At 40.7% G+C, this 13,189-nt stretch overlaps 1 protein-coding gene across 2 annotated transcripts; it reads left to right on the top strand.

The window, feature by feature from the left end:
• The first annotated feature begins 455 nt into the window (after nucleotides 1-455).
• On the top strand, nucleotides 456-12,950 carry frzb (frizzled related protein). Of its 2 annotated transcripts, XM_053496845.1 has the most exons (7): nucleotides 457-1,088; nucleotides 2,998-3,036; nucleotides 5,461-5,517; nucleotides 9,357-9,419; nucleotides 9,497-9,701; nucleotides 9,857-9,920; nucleotides 12,006-12,950. In XM_053496845.1, exons 1-7 carry the CDS (start codon nucleotides 620-622, stop codon nucleotides 12,066-12,068), a joined length of 960 nt encoding a protein of 319 aa, XP_053352820.1. In that variant the 5' UTR covers nucleotides 457-619; the 3' UTR covers nucleotides 12,069-12,950. The 2 variants fall into 2 exon arrangements, with proteins under 2 accessions (XP_053352821.1, XP_053352820.1); XM_053496846.1 differs by lacking the exons at nucleotides 2,998-3,036; nucleotides 5,461-5,517 and having other exon boundaries at nucleotides 456-1,088.
• The last annotated feature ends 239 nt before the right edge of the window (nucleotides 12,951-13,189 follow it).

The following is a 13,189-nucleotide window of genomic DNA, read 5'->3' as shown; positions in this document are numbered from 1 at the left end:
TACTGAGAAAAGTACTTGAGAACTTGAGTAGTATACACACAAAGCCTGATGGAGCTTGGAGGGTTCAAAACATTTAAAATAAATAAAATAAATAAATACTGTAAAACCTCAAATTCTGATTTATGATCTCATATTGATCTTGGCCTCCTTGTTGCTGTGATATTGTAATACCATATTCTGGAGAGAGAGAGAGAGAGAGAGAGAGAGAGAGAGAGATCCTGGATGAATGCTGATGTGTGATGTCATGCTGGAGTTGAGTTAAGAGGGGAGGGGAAGGAGAAGGAGAAGGAGTGGAGAACTCCTTGTTTGAACTCCCCAGGTCCTGCCCAGTGACGTCATTCGGAGACTACACCTGCGTGCGCACTCGTGCACGGGGCTTTCTTAACGCGCGGGTCTGTGGTGGAGCGCAGCGCACACCTATACACACACACACCTACACACACACACACACCAGGCACTCCGCAACAGCCGACCCATCTTCATCACCACTTCTTATTCCTGGAGAGCTTTTCTTTCTTTCTTTCTTTATAGTGAGACGATGCAGACCCTCGGCTGAACGTCTGGAGCTGAGTAAGAGCACGAGCCTCTCCGAAGACGATTCTATCTGGAAGGTAGGAAGATGTGGCGCGTGTTCATGCGCGAGCTGGTGCACGCGGTGGCGTGCGTGCTGCTGGTGTGGTGCCCCAGTGGAGGAGAGGCTCTGGCCGGCTCGTGCGAGGCGGTGCGCATCCCGCTGTGCAGCCCGATGCCGTGGAACATGACCAAGATGCCCAACCACCTGCACCACAGCACGCAGGCGAACGCCATCCTGGCCATCGAGCAGTACGAGGCGCTGCTGGGGACCGGCTGCAGCGCGGACCTGCTCTTCTTCCTGTGCGCCATGTACGCGCCCATCTGCACCATCAGCTTCCAGCGCGACCCCATCAAGCCGTGCAAGTCCGTGTGCGAGCGCGCCAAGTCGGGCTGCGAGCCCGTGCTCAAGAAGTACAACCACTCGTGGCCCGAGAGCCTGGCGTGCGACGAGCTGCCGGTGTACGACCGCGCGGTCTGCATCTCACCTGAAGCCATCGTTAAAGCCGATCCGTCAGGTACACACAAACACACACACACACACACACACACACCACACAACCTTCTCATTACTTTTCAAACCCGGGCTCACCTGTCTCATTGTATCATCTAATGCATTTCTAACAATCTATTAACCCTGGCTGTTGCACTCTTTTTACATAAAAAAAAAAAGATTAATAATCACACTTTCACATTTTCTAAGTGTACTTTAAAGGAATCATCAAAGGAACACTTAAAAAAATAATAATAATTCAAGTGTTGAAGGCGACACTGTGGTGTTAGTGGTAAGCACTTGCACCTCCTTCTGCATGGAGTTTGCATGTTCTCCCTGTGCGCCCTGGTATACTCCGGATTCCTCCCACACTTTTGTTCCCATATTGCCCGGAATGTGTGAACCAGTCCAAGGTGTTCCCTATCTCTTGTCCCAAGTCTCCTACACTGCAATCCCAAATAAGTTGGCGAAACTCAAAAAATTTGTGTAAACAGTTACATCCTTTTTTTAAGTAATGATGTTTCCAGTTTAAACTAAACAGAACTATGAGTTTTTGAGTTTGTTGTACTCATTTATATTAATCGATTTTTTACTTGCATTATCGAGTAGCCTAACTCATACTATTTAATAGCAATTATCTTTTTTTTTTTTTAGTTGTTGCAAATCAAATAAATTGTTGTTGGTCTTTCGGCTGCTCCCGACAATGGGTCGCTACAGCAGACAATCCGGTTTGCACACAAGCTTGGCACAGGTTTTACACCAGATGCTGTTCCTGACACAACCCTTCCATTTTATCTGGGCTTGGGACAGGCACTTTATCCAATTGTTGTTGGGAATCGAACCCAGGTCTTTCACATGGCAGGCGAAACACCTACCACTGAGCCACCAGTTTGCCCTGATGACATCACTAGAAAGATTTTAAGTTGGTGGAAATTTAAGGATGCCAGTTACTGTTACTTAAGTACTTACAGCTACTTAAAATATCAAATTTGTTCAGCTAACTTGAAAAGTGTCATTTCTACAAACTCATAAATACCAAAAAGTTATAAATACTCATCAAGGTCTATTAATTTGAACTAATTGTAATTATTTAAGTTAACAGTACTCAATATGTTTAATTACTTTGAGCTTTAGGGTTTACAGTGTAGGATAGGCTCCAGCCCACCCCAAAACCCTGTATACAGGATAAACCGGTATAGATGATGATTGAAACAGTGAGTGAGTGAGTATTATCTAAAATAAAATGTTTTCCAAAGAAGCAGCACGGTGGTGTAGTGAGTGGTGTAGCACTGTCGCTTTGCATCTCCCATGTCCGGGTTCCATTCCTGTCTGCATGGAGTTTGCATGTTCTTCATGTGCTTGGTGGGTTTCCTCCGGGCATTCCGGTTTCCTCCTACAGTCCAAAAGACATGCAGACTAACTGGCGTTCCTAAATTGCCTGTAGTGTGTGAATGTGTGTGTCTTGGAATGGATCAGCACTGAGTGCCCTGAGTCTCCTTGGGAAGGCTCCAGGCCTCTCGCGATCCTGAATACAGGATAAGGTGAAATAAAAGATGAAGATGAGTTTTGAACCCTCAAATGAGTGAGTGAGTGAGTGAGTGAGTATTATTTAAAATAAAAAAGATTTCTAAAGAAGTCAACTTGGCTGCAGCTCTTTGTTGCAGGGTCTTAAGACTGTAAAAGTGGGTAAAGCAATGCCATGTAACCATGCTGGCATTTGTTTCTTCAACCATTTTTGTTAGTGAGACAAGGAGAGCTCTTTGTGGTATGAATAAATGGTTACAGAACCACCAAGCAGATGGATTTTTACTAAGGTTCTTCTTAAAGCAAGATATTTATTGGTATTGTGCTGCCTTATGATTATTATTATTATTATTATTATTATTATTATTTTCATTCGTATTGTTACAGCTGTTTTTATTTCTTCCTTAAAGATAATTCTTACTTTCAAGACCCATCAATATGCAGCCCTGGTAAGACAGAGTGCTTTTTTCCTCCCCTGAAATTAATTTTCTTTTTGACACAGTGTGATTATGTAATCAATGGTTTTTAAGGTGATTACATAGCTTCTGGTAAATATGCTATTTTCACACACCCAGGTTAGTTAAAGATACTTACTTAGTAAAGACAGATATTAAAAGTGGGTAAATTACTTACTTATGGGAACCACTCCATTTTACTACCCTTTTTTCTGTGAGTGTAGGTTATTGAGAACGACCATGATGAGAAAAATCACATTAAAGTATTGGGCACCTTAATAGGAAGTGATATTCAAAACCCTACTGTCGTCTGGTGAACTCTGACCAGTCGATGGACTGGGGAAGATACTATAGTTTCTCCTAATAAAAGTCACACAACTTGTAAGGAAGGAAAACTTCAAAAAGAAAAGTAAAATTTTTAGAGCAGCCGCATGTGTACGAGGAGAGTTCTAGTCAAACCGGGACCCGTGATGAAATTTCTTGTGAACGAAAGCATAAAACTGATTGACATTCACTTCACGCGCAGTACTTTGATGAGATATTTTGCCGCAGTAAAACATCTGATGATCCGTGAATCCGTGAATGACGATCTCGGCCGGGTGGCAACATTCAGCGAATGAAACGCCTGATCCTTGAAAATCAACAGATAATTTGTGGCCAACCTGCGAAAGAGACGCACCTGTCTGTGGGAACTGTACACACAATCATTCACCAACATCACTTTCACATTACAGGAATTCGGCTTGGAATTTTTGCCTCAGTCTGGCCTCAGTCCCATACAGTCCTGACCTCGCTCCAAGCCATTTCCACACGTTTGGACCACTGGAGTTCCTGGGAGGCCAGGGTTTCAGACATGAAGCAAGCAGTCTGATCATGAGAAAACTTAATACCCTGATGGTATCCAAGCACCAGTGCAACACTGGGATAAGTGCAGTAGTCTAGCAGGGGATTATATAGAGAAATAAAGGAAGTTTCTAAAAAAAAAATAATAATAATAATAATAATTGAGTATACATTTAAAACTAGACACTCGAATAATTAAAAGGAAACAAAAACCTATGAGCAAATGTAAAATGATTCACAGAGAATACATTTTAGTAATGCATGTCATAAAATTTAAAATATAAAATTTGAAAGATTAAAAAAAGAATCAAGAGAAAAATTGTAGGTCTATTTTGTACATCAGTTGCACTTGCATGGAAGAAAAGAGTCAGAAAAAAGTAACGTGATGTCATGCTGATTAGATTAATTTAAATCATGGAATAGAGTTTTGTAAATCTGATCATAATTCAGTTATAACATGTGTAATATATTCAGGTGTCTGGCTGGGTCAGGAGGGTCGGTGGTATACACACACATGAGCAGTGCATGCTCTATAATAAGTGATGTGGGATGCAATGGGTGCAGTTCTACATGTTGGAATTGTTTGATCAGTCTTCGCTTCCTCACGTTCTTACTCTAAAATTCAGTTTTATGAAATGTTTCTGCCTAAACTTTGTCTGGTGGAATGTTCTCTTAGGTGTTAGTGCGCCTCAGACCTCAATGGTTGGGGCTTTGGATCCAGCCCAGAGTAGGTGTGAGTTAAGTTTGCATGTTCTCACAGTGGGTTTTCTCTGGGTACTCCAGTTTCCTCCCACAGTCCAAAGATTCAGTCTAGGTTTATTGGCGTTTCCAAATTTCCTGTTGCATGTAATTGGATGAGTGAGTGTGTGTTTATGCCCTACAGTGGGTTGGCACCATCCATGGTTTACCTTGACTTTTGCTCCATGTACACTGGGATGGGCTACAGAGTTCCTACACAGGATAAGCAGTAAAGTCAGTGGATGGATGTCCTTTTGCAGGATACACTCACATTCGTGACATTTTATTGTTTGTTTGTTTGTAGAGAAGTTGCAAAATAGCAGTGCAGTAAAACAGCAGTAAATTTACTAGTGATAACACATGGCAGATGTGAGATGACAACCGGCAATAAGGAATAGGGTTGGTTAAAAACAAGACCTCAGGCAGCATAAAATATCAGGCTTTCTCTTGATAAAATCTCATGCATGGGAAAAAGATCAGGCTAACCCTGGGCAAAATGTCAGGCTGATGCTGGGCAAAATTATGGCCAATTGTTGGCTAAAATATTGTTTATACTGGCTAAAATCTCGGAATAATCCTGGCTAAAATCAGACGTTTACTGCACAAAATCTTAACGTGTACACTGGATAAAAACTCAGGTTTATGCTGTGCAATATCTCAGGATTACGCTGGGAGAAATCTCAGGTTTACGCTCGGTGAAAACCAGCTTTGTGCCAGGTAAAATCTTTCGTTCATGCTGGCTAAAATCACAGGTTAACTTTGCAGAAAAATCTTAGGATTAAACTGGGAAAAATCTCAGGTTTTGAGTGAAAAGCTCACTTTTTCTCTTCATTGTAGAAATGAACCCTGACTTCGAGATAGAGGTGAACAGTGGCAACTGTCAAGGAGTCAGTGGTACTTCGAAAATTTTTTTCTCTTTATCACCTTTGCATGCGCATTTGATACCTAGCAGTATCATACTGTGTAGCAGAAATACTGTGTGTATTACAGGGTGTCTGTGGGTCCTTTACCGGCCTTTTCTGAAATTACATGTAGATCTAAAGTACAGTGAGACCTTGGATTGCGAGCATAATTCGTTCTGGAAGCAGGTTCATATTTCAAAACACTCGTAAACCAAATTGAATTTTCCCATATGAAATCCCATTTGATCATGTGACGCTCGGCGTAAAAAACAATAAGCCCATGCGTGATACATGATACTCGGTACTCATAAACCAAGACTTGTTCGTTTTTCAAGTCAAAATTAGTTAAAAAATTTTTCTCATCTTGCGGAACACTCGCAAACCTCGCAATCCAAGGTTTCACTGTACTCACTAACTTGCTTTAAATTTCAACTTGCATGCGATTAGAAATTGAGTTAATGAAAATCTGATGTTTGTACAACTTGATACAAACATCGGGTAACACTTGGTGTGTATGGTAACACAATCAGTGCTTGAATTGAAAAACATTTAAAAGTCCTTTTTGTCATGTTGACGTTTGTTTTAATTTAATTACATTTTATTGTGTATAGCGGTCAGAATTGCAGAAATAATGTACAATAAATATACATAAAAAATAATGATAAATGTATAGATTTATCAAATTGTCCCTATTGAGCAAGCCAGTGGTGACTATGGCAAGGAAAAACAAGCTGAGACAAACCAGACTCAAAATGCAACTCATATTGCATATGGTGAAGTTTGCATTTGTATAACGGAATGTTTTAAATGTCAACACGAGGATGAATATGAGTTTCATTTGTCAAGGTTAAAAATGATTGCCGATTGCTGATTAAGAAAAAACAGCTCACTGCGATTTCAGTTCTAAAAATACCAGAGCAATTTTTGTCATAAGCAATCATAGCAAAACATTTAGAATCAATACAGTCCAAAGCCATCTTCACGTTTGTTCCACCCCCCCCCCCAATTTTCTCGCTAAATTAGCCATGTTCAATTCCTCCCCGCCACTAGGGGGCTCCCGCATAAAGGCACTACCACTCATTCGGGAGGGCCGAAAAATATCACGTGTTTCCTCCGAACCACGTGACGCCAGCCGACCGCATCTTTTCGAACTGCTCGCTTACGCATCGTTGGGGTGGAGTAACACACTCGGAGGACAGTGCTATCCGCTCCTTCTGCTTGCGTGAGCTCACAGACGCCCCTGATTGGCTGTAGAGCCTTAATTAATGTGGAAGCACTAAGTACCTCTCATCCCTCCCCTCTGACAGAGCTCGGCCAATCAGCTCGCTCTAGACCTCCGGCTGCGAGAGGTTACAGCATCACCCAGGAATCGAACTTGTAATCTCCGGATGATAGGGCGAGCACTTTACCACTGTGCCATTAGGAGGCCCAAGGTATCATGATAGATCATTTCAGGTAACTCTGGAGAGCAGAAGTGGTCAAGACCACTGGTATCTTAGAAGTAGCTCAACAAACTAACTATGAGGGCACCCTGGGAAGGGAAACAACCAGTTACTTCACCGTCAACAAACCAGAGTGAAGTCGTAGGAGTTTTGGAAGACAGCATTCGAACATTACATAAACCTCTACATTCATGAACTACTCAGGTCTGCTCTTTAACCTTTGTAAAAAATATTCAGAAATAGCTTGATTAAGGAAGAAAATGTAGCGTTTTGAAGTTGGAAGGCTAATCGATAATTGTGGGGCTTTGTAAGAGAAAGCTCTGCCCCTTGCAGTAGTTTTAATTATGCGAGGTACCAACAAATAGCCTACACCTTTTGAATAGGTGTTTTGGATCATAAAATACTAGCAACCAATGCTGATAATGAGGCACAAGACCTTTCAGTGGTTTATAAGTCAATAGTAGTGTTTTAAAATGAATGTAAAATTTCTTTTGGAGCAAATGCAGTTTGGATAAGATAGTAAGGACTCTGGTGAGATCTAGTAAGGACTCCGGTGCACCTAGTATAACATTTAGATAGTAAGGTATTACAGTAATCAAACCTAGAAGTAATGAAAGCAGTTCTTCTGCATCATAAAGTGACATTATATTTGTTATCCTTGCAATATTTCTGAGATGAAAGAATATTGTAATATAATCTACATGACCTTCAAATAAAAGATAATCACATCAAGGTCTTTTACTGCTTCTCATACTGAACCAGAAAGGCCATCCAGAGTTACTGTGTAATCAGAAATTACACTCAAGTGGCTAGCATGGGTGACGTGGAAAACCCTGAGCTTATTAGTGTCAGTAACCAGAAATCCCTAGTGTAAGAGTTCAAACAGCTGAAATACAGAAATGCCAGTAACAGTGAGTAATGGAACTTTTTAAGCACTGCACATCTTCAACCACAAGTGGCTGGACAAAGCCAAAAAAAATCACTAGTTCAAACTGGCCTGTCAACAGCTCTGAAGCACTGAGTATTTATTTAAGTTTTTCAGATGAATGTTTTTGGCGCATCACAACTTAAAATCTTGTCTTAAGCTTTACTCAAAAAAAAAAATACTCAGTTTAACCTGAGGACACTTGCAGACTCCCTGTATTACATTACTCTTATTAATGTCATTAATGATGTGACTGATGCTTTTCTAAATAAAAATAAAAAGAGCTTGCCAAGCATGTTTAATCAAAGTAAGATGATTTATGTCCTACGTGAAATTATCAGCTTCTATTAACCATTTATTTGAATAATATTACAATATAGAATATAATTTACAGTATATATATTAGTGCTGTCAATCGATTAAATTGTTTCATCCAGTCAATCAGCTATGGGCTTTGATAAATCACGATTAATCACAATTTAAAAATACTCAGATTTACTTGTATTATAAATGTGCAATGTTGGAATAAAGAAATGCATGACGAACTGGCTAGAGGAAAGAGATTACAGTATGCAGTTTTACAATATCTTAAACATTAACATGGGATGCAATGGCTGGGTAATATGTAGGGCTGGACTAGAAAATTCGAATATTTGAATATTCATTTGGAGGGATGGCATTCGATTTTTCCTTTTGAGATTCGAATATTCCCGTGACCATCAATCCCTGCGAAACGGTTCTCATTCGCGCTTAAATGACTAGGCCTTGCGGCAAACTTGTGTCATGCACACTCGGTCTGCGACCGGCACTAGGGAACCAGAAAGCATACAAGGGGACAAGATGGCGCGGCACATCGCTCAGTCATTGAGTTTGCCCATGTCGCTTCGGACGCTTTCGCTCAGCCTTTCGGAGCCTTAGCCATCTGAGCCACCACTCCCACATCTTATGTTAAATGTATTTCATGTGAAAATAGTTCTCCTTGAAGGTAGCTTGAGCACACAACTTTGGTTTTATCCAAACATACATCTATGCTAGGATCCCTAGGCAAGGGATCGCCATAGGCAAGCAGACCATCCAGTCCGCACATACTAGCTAGACACAGGTTTTACACAGGATGTTCTTCCTGATGCAGGAAGGACATTCGGTTTTATCCGGGCTTAGGACCGGCACTGCATTCAGTGGCTAGGGTTTTGGCACTGGCTGAGAATTTAACCTAGGCCTTTCACATGGCAGGCAAAATGTGACATTATCGCACACAGCCGGCTAACCGCAATTCGATTATGGGAAGCCATTAGGGTCAAATTTGGGCATATAATTAATCTGCCTTGAGGAAATAGCAACATATTAAAATTTCTAGATTAATCACATGCGTTAATATTGACAGCCCTAATATATTTATACTGTGTGTAAGCACCCAATACTGTAGGTCATGTATTCATGTGGTTCATGTATTTGCTGTTTCAGATTGCAAGTGCAAGAATTTAAAAATTTGCCAAAAGACCTACATAAAGAACAATTACAATTATGGTAAGTCTCAGATACAAGCAGATTTTTAATAATATATGAAAGCAAATGAAAGGCTAAAATCTGATATTCTTCCACAGTAATACGTGCACGGGTGAAAGAGATAAAAAGCCGCAGTCACGACCTCAGTGCTGTGGTGGAAGTGAAGGATGTGCTGAAGTCGTCTCTGGTTCACATTCCTCGAGATACGGTGACACTGCACTATAGCTCTGGGTGTCTTTGTCCCGTACTCAGGCCCAATGAGGAGTACATCATCATGGGATACGAGAACGAGGAACGATCACGGTACTGCCTCTTTCATAATAATAATAATAATAATAATAATAATAATAGCAGCAGCAACAACAACACTAGCTACTGTTTGTAATATTAGGAATCATAGTAAAAATGATTATGAAGCCATTTTAAATATCATTTTATATTTTTGTTTTCATATTCAGATTGCTTCTTATTGAAGGGTCCATTGCCCAGAAATGGAAAGATCGAGTTGGACGCAAAGTGAAGGTATCACAAAATACTTCAATTGTATTTAATACCACATTTCTGTTAAATACTTAAAACTCATTCATCTTAAGATGTTGAATAAGTATGTAAGTAAGCAATATGACATGAGAGGTAAGGGTGCTTTACTGAACATCAGCATGGCTGTGAGCATGAGGGCGTACCCGGAATGCTGAAAATATCACAGCTGTGCTTATATTCATTACAACAGCATGGTGACGTTGCTTACCTACAACAGCTCTACAAACCGCATTTATCATCAACAGATTATGATTTGTTTGTTCATTTAACTATTTATTTTGCTCTGCCAGCACATGCAATGATGCCATTATGATGCCATTTAAAATTCAGTTATACAGTCATGTGTAAAAGTTAGTGCCCCGTCCTTTAATTTGATTGTGCGTGTGTGTGTGTGTGTAAAAAAAATCATCTGATTATAGCAAGTCTTAAGCTGAGCAGTTGAGGGTTAAGGGCCTTGCTCAAGGGCCCAACAGTGGCAACTTGGTGGTTGAACCTGGGATCTTCCGAACCGTAGTCCAATGCCTTAACCACTGAGCTACCCCTGGCCAAGGCTGAATCCCTCTTTAACCCTTGATCAAGGGAACTACTTGTGCAACAAGGGACTCAACTCACTACATAGTGTACTAGCTTTATGCTGTTTCGGATTTAACACCAGAATCTCAGAAAAGCTGATATTTTAAACCGGAATGATTTGATAATTTCCTGATCAAGAGAACCATTTGTTGTTGTATAAAGTACTTTAATTGCAGTACTCTACCCTAGTTTGAATCACAGGATAATTAATTCTAAATTAAAATATTTTGACCATTATTTGTATACTTAGGAAAGCATGGTGGACCTGTTGCCTCGCACCTCCAGGGTCTTTATGTTCTCCCTGTCATTGGTGGGTTTCCTCCAGGTACTCCGGTTTCCTCCCACAGTCCAAAGACATGCAGATTAGGCTAACTGATGTATGTACGTGTGCCCTGCAATGGATTGACACCCTGTCTAAGGTGTACTCCGCCTTGTGCTCAAAGTCTCCTGGGATAGGCTTCAGGCCTCCCGTGACTCTGTCAACAGGATGAAGTGGTATAGAGGATGAATAAATAAATTTAACAATGATGGGTTTGTTAGGAGAGATTCTTTTTTCTGCATTTTAGTTTTTGTCATTACAGAGAAATAAAGAGAAATTGGGTTTTATAAAAGAACACAGGGAGTGCAACATTAAAAACACATTGTCCCCAACCTTTAATGGAAATAATTTGTAACCATACCATTGTAACGTAAATCACTTCAGGACTTCAAGATGCTACTGCACGAATATGAACCACATGCCTCCACCCCATGACTAATTACTAAGAGAGAACCATGCTTTCATCTAGTCTCCTTGTTTAGGGCCCTCTAATTTCTAGGGACAATAATCAGATTACACTAGCTGGGGATTTTTAATGTAGATCCCCCTACCCCCCCGCTATAGCGTGGTAAGGCTTTATTAATCAAATGTCCCGCTACATTGGCTTGCATGAACAGCCACAAACAACAACAACAATAAGAGAACTACTGTATCAGTTATTTGTCCATCCAAGAAATAAACAGGTATAAGGCACAAAGTAAATTAGTGCTTTCTCACACTAATTTTGTTGTCCTTCACTGATGGACAGCCATTTTTCACAGCCTACAAAAGTCTCAGCCCCCCCACAGCTACTCCGGGTTTTCCGCTCGGATATTAATGACTTCTTCTCTGTCCGGTGACACAGTGCTGGGTGGGAAATGAAATCGTCTGTCAGAGAAAGCTTTGTGCCGGAGCCTTTATAAACGATTCCGCTCTCTTCGTGCGCGGCACAATTTATTCCTTGAGAACCCAGAGCGAGTACTGGCGGAGACAAACTAGTGCAAAATTTTGTGCTCATGTTGGGAAAAACATTCTGAAGTATACGCTAATGGTCTGTTGTGCGAAGACAAAAAGCTTGCTGTATTCGGGAACTTGACATAGACATAGACAAAGTGTGTTCTGCATGTGTGCTGCGAGTCTGAGTGACATAACCTTGTGGTCCTTTTCTCTCTCTCTCTCTCTCTCTCTCTCTCCAGCGCTGGAATACGCTCCCTAGCAAAAATAATAAACCGGAAATGGACAGACGCCCTCGACCCTGACCACATCGGGCCGATCCCGAACACACAGGAGTATCGGAGGAACCTGAAAGAAATTGCACTAATGCACGTTCATCTTAATGTGTAAGGAGTTGTAGCAGAGATGTTTTTAGTTGTTGCTTTGTAATATAATTTTTTTTTAACAATATCTCTCTCTCTTTTTTTTTTTTTTTTTTTTAATTTGCCTTTGCACGAACAAAATGTTCATTTCAACATTGCTGCATATGTGTGTTTTTGTGTGGACTTTTTTTGGCGGGGGGGGGAGGGGGGGGCTAAGGGACTTGATTCATGATTGTGCTGGAATGGAAGATGATGGGAAGTCAATGAGGCATGAGGGAGCTTATACAAGAGCAGATGACTGTTTTCAAGGAGCAGGAAAATGAGAAACAGCGTTTGGACACGACGCAGCGCGCCCTCGAGCCTTCTACGTGAACGCGCATCTGTCCTGAAGCTTCCCTGATGCTGGATGTAAAACTAAACGGAGGGAGGATGTGTCACTTGGCATGTGACACAAACGCAAGGACATAACTGAATCGCTGAAATGATTTCATTGCATCAGTGACAGAGACAAAAATGTTGAGCATTGATGAATTACATTCATTTAAATGGAATTTATACATAAATATATATATATTTTTTCCTGCATAATATCGCTGTAGTTCTGGTTTTGTAACTTTTAGGCACACAGTTGATACTCATCATCGTTAGAATGCCGTTTATGAACGAATGCATAATACATAGCATGAATGCCATAGTTCATTAAAGACAGCTGTTTTTATATCAGCCTGATTGATACAAGATGATTTAGCCTTGCTCAAACCATTACTCAACTTTTCTGTTATCACATTTACATTCGCTATTAAACATATCGCACTGGTGAACTGACTTCCATGTTAAACGTGTGTTAAATGGAGTTGGATAAATTTACCCAATTTTACAAATTTTCAAAACATGCCTGGTGTGTGATGTTTGTTTACTTTTTTACATTGAAGTTACTGTATATCATCTTCTTTACAACATCAAAAGAATTCATCCATTTCTTCCGACATTGGCTACTTAGGTGCTTGTTCAGTCACTCACTCTTACTCCCTCATCGTCTATACCACTTTGGGTCACTGGGACCT

This window comes from Clarias gariepinus, chromosome 5, assembly GCF_024256425.1.
Source record: "Clarias gariepinus isolate MV-2021 ecotype Netherlands chromosome 5, CGAR_prim_01v2, whole genome shotgun sequence".
Lineage (NCBI taxonomy): Eukaryota > Metazoa > Chordata > Actinopteri > Siluriformes > Clariidae > Clarias > Clarias gariepinus.
The sequence above is the reverse complement of the archived record's forward strand: the minus strand, read 5'-3'. Positions and strand labels throughout refer to the sequence as shown.

Bases quoted from the DNA above. Each gene is read 5' to 3' on its own strand.
- frzb (XM_053496845.1), top strand. From the start codon at position 620: ATGTGGCGCGTGTTCATGCGCGAGCTGGTGCACGCGGTGGCGTGCGTG. The intron at 3,037-5,460 runs GTAAGACAGAGT...TCTTCATTGTAG, and splicing joins CCCATCAATATGCAGCCCTG to AAATGAACCCTGACTTCGAG. The intron at 5,518-9,356 runs GTACTTCGAAAA...TTGCTGTTTCAG, and splicing joins CAACTGTCAAGGAGTCAGTG to ATTGCAAGTGCAAGAATTTA.